Source organism: Oryza glaberrima, chromosome 5 (assembly GCF_000147395.1).
Source record: "Oryza glaberrima chromosome 5, OglaRS2, whole genome shotgun sequence".
Classification (NCBI taxonomy): Eukaryota; Viridiplantae; Streptophyta; class Magnoliopsida; order Poales; family Poaceae; genus Oryza; species Oryza glaberrima.
The window spans coordinates 12610903-12617839 of NC_068330.1; the positions used below are offsets into that span (position 1 = coordinate 12610903).

At 46.5% G+C, this 6937-nt stretch overlaps 1 protein-coding gene across 1 annotated transcript; it reads left to right on the forward strand.

Annotated features, from left to right (window-relative positions):
* The first annotated feature begins 586 nt into the window (after positions 1–586).
* LOC127773043 (wall-associated receptor kinase-like 20) lies at positions 587–4991 on the forward strand. Its single transcript, XM_052299055.1, has 3 exons — positions 587–1498; positions 1587–1628; positions 3775–4991. Exons 1-3 carry the CDS (start codon positions 652–654, stop codon positions 4848–4850), a joined length of 1965 nt encoding a protein of 654 aa, XP_052155015.1. The 5' UTR covers positions 587–651; the 3' UTR covers positions 4851–4991.
* Positions 4992–6937: the final 1946 nt, after the last annotated feature.

A 6937-nucleotide genomic window follows, 5' to 3' on the forward strand; every position in this document is an offset into this window, starting at 1 on the left:
TCACTGGACCAGCCGCTTTTCCTGCAGGAGAATGGGATCCGGATCAAACCCGCCACGCCCGCAAGGACGCAATAGTCAACTAGAAGTCAGAGGATGGCACTGACCAAGAGTACTACGACTATGAATAAGAGTACGATGCGCAAATACGCAATAGCTTTGACCAACTCATCTTCCTGGCCTCTTAGCGCGTACTCATATTTTAGCAGCAGGTTAATCAAGTATACCCTATACTACTGATTAATCAGCCAAAGGTTGTGTTTGGATCCAAACTTCCAATTTTTTTCATCGCATCAACCTATCATACACACACAACTTTTCAGTCACATCGTAACAATTTCAACCCAAACTTCAAACTTTGAAAGAAACTAAACACAGCCGAAATTTCAACTTATAATCTCTCCAAAGCATCGAGTACTGACAATTTCTCATCTCGAGATTCTTGTACTGACAAGTTTTTATTATAAAAAAAAGGAAAAAAAATCGTAAATTAGAAGGCGGCGCCTACAAATTAAGCGAGTCAAACATTTTGGTAGAATGCAAGCAACGGACGGCAGATGTCGCGGACCACCTTAAAACCATACTCCTCGATGACAAGAGCGAGGATTACCACTAGTTAGCTTTGTAACTAGGAGCCTAAGCCAGGGAGGAGCAATGGCGAGCTCGAGCTTGTCGCGCCGTGCCCTCCTCCTCTTCTTCTTGGAGGTAGCCGTCGCCATGGCGCTGCTTCTTCCGGGCGGTCACGCGCGAGTGTGCCCGCCGTGCGGCTCGACGGAGGTGCCGTACCCGCTGAGCACGGCGGACGGGTGCGGCGACCCGGAGTACAAGGTCCGGTGCGCGGCGGCGGCGGCGGGGGGCACGGCGCCCACGCTCCTGTTCGACGCGCTCAACGGCACGTCGTACCCGATCACCTCCATCTCCCCGGCGTCGCAGCGCCTGGTGGTGTCGCCGGCGCCGTTCGTGTCGCCGGGCGCGTGCGTGTCGGTGGGCGCGGCGGCGTCCCGCGGCGTGCAGCTGGACCCGTCGCGGCCGTTCAACGTCAGCTCGTCCAACACCGTCATGCTGCTCAACTGCACGGAGCTGCTGCTGCGGTCGCCGCTCAACTGCTCCTCCAACTCGCTCTGCCACGCCTACGCGGGCGCCGCGGGGTCGACGGCGTCGGCGTGCGCGCCGCTGCCGCTGTGCTGCACGTTCGTGGCGGGGGGCTCGTCGACGTCGTACCGCATCCGGCTGGGCCCGCAGTCGTGCAGCGCGTACCGGAGCTTCGTGGGGCTGGACCCGTCGCAGCCGCCGGCGACGTGGGGCAGCCGCCTCGGGCTGGAGCTGCAGTGGGCGACGCCGAGGGAGCCGCTGTGCCGCACGCAGGCCGACTGCGAGGACGGCGCCGCCGCCACCTGCGCCGACGACCCGTCGGCAACCGGAGGCGCGGGCACGGTCCGGCGCTGCCTGTGCGTGTCCGGGCTCGTCTGGAATCCCATCGCTGGCGCGTGCCAGCAGCAGAGTACGTTTAATTTTTTTGCTTCGACGGCTGACAGCCCGGCTGTGAGGCGCCTCTAATTTTTTTTTTATGGCTGTTAATTTTGATGCAGATCTCACGGATAGCGGATCCAACCATGCGCCTCTCATTGCTGGTAATTATATTGCTTCCTTCCTTCAGCGCTAGCTAGCGTCTTAATTTCTTATTACTGTCATCCTGGGAAATTAATTAGGACCTCTGTTCTCGATCGGGATGCATGCTTGACGCCTACTATCTAGTTACGACTTCAATTTGCAAGGCGGGCGACTAGCCGCTTGCTTGGTTTTAACAGAGAGAGATCGAATTGTGGAGTCGTTATTCGTTGCTTTGGTGAAAACTCAGTGATTAAGTAGGCCGCTATTACCCTTTTGTTAGTTGTTACTGCGAGTAGTTACTCGCTCCGTGCACAAATATGAAAATTTCTCTTAGCATGGAGTAAAATTAAGAAGGAAAGAATGAGGTATGGATAGGGGTAGAAGTGTGGTCGTTGGGGATAAGACGAAAATAAATTTAAACGAGAGATAGATGATTGATGGGACACATATTATTTTAAAATCTTTACATTTGTGAATAAATTTTAATTGATTGGAATGTTTATAATACTGAATTTTTTAAAAAATATTTGGAATGCTTATATTTGTAGATAGAGGGGGTCATAGTATTATAGTTATCTGATTATGAATAAGAAATAATCCAAGCATCGAATACATATCAGGAGCATGGTCAAGGCACTTAGTCATTTTTATTCGGTATACAATAAGTAATCCGGGCTGATAAAATAAAATTGAGGTCAATGATCTGGATTGAATATAAATGAGAGATCAACTGAAAGTAGGTTTACATCAGTATCATGCTGGGTCCCATACTCCCTTGCGCCAATGGTCAACTTGCGGCGGCTTACATCCGGAGAAAAGCATTGACCATACCAGAGCAAGTGTAAATCTACCTAACTCCATCCAGAGAGCTAGCATTGTCAGCTTTACAACACGGACGAACCAAGGAAGTTCAACGGTTGGAAATTTGGAATGAGTTGCTGCACGATTTAGCTCGCTTTGGAGTTTGTACGAATTCTCCACGCGAAACAATTTAACTCCTTCGTGGAGCCCAACCATTAAATGGATGTACCAAGATTTTTCTTTGAAAACAATACTTAATAAATAATTCATGGAGGCCACATCTTGGATAGTTTATATATGAAAATTGTCTATCCTGTCTCATGGTGCCACATCAACTTAATTAATTTTTTCTAGATTTGGGATAATCGATTGATCAAAGGTCCAAAACATATAAAATATATCAAATCAAACCATGTTCGATAATCGCTACAATGAAAATCAACACACCACACAACTCATTTTAACCATTGTGAATTCAGTAGATGTAACCTTCTATCCCACGGTAACAGCAGCAACACACATGTAATTTTCATCTAGCTAGTTAAATACAGGGTGAATAGCTAATTTAGTCCCTCAAGTTTCATCGAAAGTTTAATTTGGTCCTTCACGTTTTATTTTGTCCATATAGCTCCTCCAAATATTTGTTTTGGCTTGAAATCATCCTTGGGTCCACTTAATATGCCATATGGCTATTTCCAATCAATATTCCTATTAGAAAATATCCTTTTTGCCCTTAATTTGTATACAACTATATACTAGAAAAGAGAAAGCCAACATAAATAAACAACATTACATATGTACTTCTCATTATTTCAATATGTGCACATGAAACTTAAGCAATTGCTATCGTATACACTTGCTAGTACATAATTTATTTTTATTTTACATAATATACTATGTATTATCTATAAAAAATTCAAGCATGCAATTTTTCTCTTATATATATATATATATATATATATATATATATATATATATATATATAAATATGAATGATGAGGTGTATAAATGTTATTTATGAAGAGAGTTGTTGGTTCAAGGATAAGTTTGAACTAAAAGGAAAACTCGAAGGACTCATATATATATATATATATGGATAGATTGAAATAGAACTAAACTGAACCTCTGATGAAACTTGGAGGACCACTTTGACTATTCACCCTTAAATATAGATATTTGATGTTTGTTGTTCCTTAAACATAAGCTAAGGAATTGAAGCATAAGGAATTGATTAACCAGTTAGTACTATTGGTCGACCGTTAATTAATAAGCACATCAAGGCAGCAAGCGTGGAATTTACTAACTAGTGAATTAAGAAGATAATGGATGGTTTAATCTTGCTATAAATACATGAATGCAATGCAGGGATCGTGTGCGGCCTAGGCGGCGCGCTGCTGGTGGCGACTGCAGGACTGTTCGCTTATCGGCGGCAGCACCGCATCCGGCTGGCCAAGGAGAAGCTGGCCAAGGAGCGCGAGGAGATCCTCAACGCGAACAACTCGAGCGGCCGCACCGCCAAGAACTTCTCCGGGCGAGAGCTGAGGCGCGCCACTGCCAACTTCTCCCGCGACAACCTGCTCGGCGCCGGCGGCTACGGCGAGGTGTACAGGGGCGTCCTCGCGGACGGCACCGTGGTGGCCGTCAAGTGCGCCAAGCTCGGCAACACCAAGTCCACGGAGCAGGTCCTGAACGAGGTGCGCGTGCTGTCGCAGGTGAACCACCGCAGCCTCGTCCGCCTGCTCGGCTGCTGCGTCGACCTGGAGCAGCCTCTGATGGTGTACGAGTTCATCCCCAACGGCACGCTGGCCGACCACCTGTACGGCCCCCTCAGCCACCCCCCGCTCCCGTGGCGGCGGCGGCTGGCCATCGCGCACCACACGGCGCAGGGCATCGCGTACCTGCACTTCTCCGCTGTTCCGCCCATCTACCACCGGGACATCAAGTCGAGCAACATACTCCTCGACGAGCGGATGGATGGCAAGGTATCCGACTTTGGGCTGTCCCGGCTGGCGGAGCAGGGGTTGAGCCACGTCTCGACGTGCGCGCAGGGGACGCTGGGTTACCTCGACCCGGAGTACTACCGGAACTACCAGCTCACCGACAAGAGCGACGTGTATAGCTTCGGTGTCGTGCTGTTGGAGCTTCTGACGTGCAAGCGCGCCATTGACTTTGGCCGTGGCGCCGACGATGTCAACTTGGCCGTGCACGTGCAACGGGCAGCAGAGGAGGAGCGCCTTATGGATGTCGTGGACCCGGTGTTGAAGGATAACGCCACACAGCTGCAATGCGACACCATCAAGGCTCTCGGGTTTCTTGCGTTAGGATGCCTCGAGGAACGCCGCCAAAACCGGCCATCCATGAAGGAGGTTGCAGAGGAGATCGAATACATTATGAATATCGAGGCCGGCAACGCTCATCTCAAGGAGCTGCACAGCTTATGATCAGTGGTCAATTCTATTAGTTAGTCAAACAACCCATATAATGCACGGGTTATTATAGTTTTTCTTTCCGAGTTTTCTGTTTTGCTAGTGTCTTCTCACGTTTCAAAAGTAACGAATTTACTCTGTGGAGTTTTCCATTTACTCTTAGGCAGGGTTCAAAATTTCGGATCGAAATTTCCGAAATTTTAGAAATTTCGGTTCTATCGGACCCCACCATATGATATTATTTCGGCCGAAATTTTTATTTTTTTCATGATTTAGTAATATTTTGTTTAAATTAGATCAAAATTTATTAAAAAAATTCATATAATTTCGGACCGAAATTTCCAAAATTTCGGTATTTCGGCCACCCCCAAGTACAAATGACCAAACCGAAAGATTAAACCCTGCTCGCAGCCTTCTACATCTGCTTATTCAACAGTAACAAATTTACTTGCATGAATGCGCCCCACATCAGGGTTGGAAATTTCGGTCATTTCGGACCCCTCCGATATGATATTATTTCGGCCGAAATTTTTCAAATTTTTAAATTTTTCGTGAATTTTGGTAATATTTGTTCAAATTCAACTAAATTTTGTTTAAAATTTCAGAAATTTTGGACCGAAATTTCCAAAATTTCGGTATTTCGGTGAGGTCCGATCAAATCGGCTAAACTGAAAAGTTTAACCCTGCCCCACATCATACGACACCATTCCTAGATGGCCGTAAAATAATTATTATCAGCTTACAACGCTAGTAATTCTTTTACCAGTGTTATAAATATTGGTTAGACTTCGTGGTCTACGAGTAAAATAATTACCACCTTCCTCTCGATATAGCCCATGATCTCGTAGCCACCGTGTAGTAATATGTTTATTGATGTGTTCAATATATAGTATAAGAGTAAAAGTTAATACTAAGAGGATTGTTAATCTGTATCACAAAATGGCCATATGAATGAAAAAAAATTATAGGCTCAATCACACACGAGGGATACAATTACTCACAGGTGAATCAAACTAGAAAAGAAAAAAATGATACAGCAAAAAATTCATCGTGAAGCTAGGATCCTGGTGGCTTTGTTGGATCTTGCTATAAGGATAGAGAGGCTGGTCTGTGTCTTGTGACTGGTAGTGGATAGTGGAGAGGGAAACCGGGTGGTGAGCGGTAGTCGACGTTGGAATCATGGAAAGACATAGTGGGGTGGTATAAAGATGAGCTCGACGTTGCGCAGTAGCATCCATCCATCATCTAGCAAGCACGAAAAAAATGCAAAAACATTCTCGTTCATGTCATAGAGACGACGAGGGAAAAAAATAGCAAACAACTTCCATCACCGGCGAACTCCACCCTATCCTCTACGGCCAACTACATGGAGCACGATGTGCAAATGTAGGACCTGTGCAGCCGATCAATTCAGATAAGGTAATATTGGAGATTACACGTTAATTTGATTTGCAAAAAGAAACAGGGGCTTCATGCGTGAAAGTGAAGGATAGTATGTAGATGTAAATTGAAGTGTCATTTCCTTACTTGCTTGTTCTGTCAATATCGCCGACGTGGAGCAGCCGCCGGTTATTGCTCTCAGCCTAGGTGAACACCTCCTTGCTGGTTAAGGTACTGCCCAGCGTCCGGCTGCGAGGCTCGAAGCAGCACCTTCGCCTCAACCGCCACCGGCCACCACCGTCAACCGCCACGGTGTCGTCGTCCTCCTCCATGGTGCATCACCGATCTGTGGGCTAGGATGGTGGATCAATTCAGATAACCCCCCAAAAAAATGAAATAATGAAGTGAGGCCGAGAGTGGTTGGTTGGGTATGGGAAAAATATAATATATACTAGAAGCGAGGAAATTGCTTTTATCGAAATAAATCATTTCCTCTAATAATGGTGGGAGCGGGATGATGGGACGTGGGGTGGGATCGGATGCAGGGAAGTTGTTTTTATCTAAGTAAATCGTTTGCTCCGATAACGGTGGGAGCGGGATGATGGGACGTGGGTGAGGTGGGCCTGCGCTGATACATGTTTGACGCTTGGAATATTAGGAGCGCACTACGCTCCTAGTAGTATCTCTATTTGTTTGGATTGTTTTTAACGTTGATTATGTTT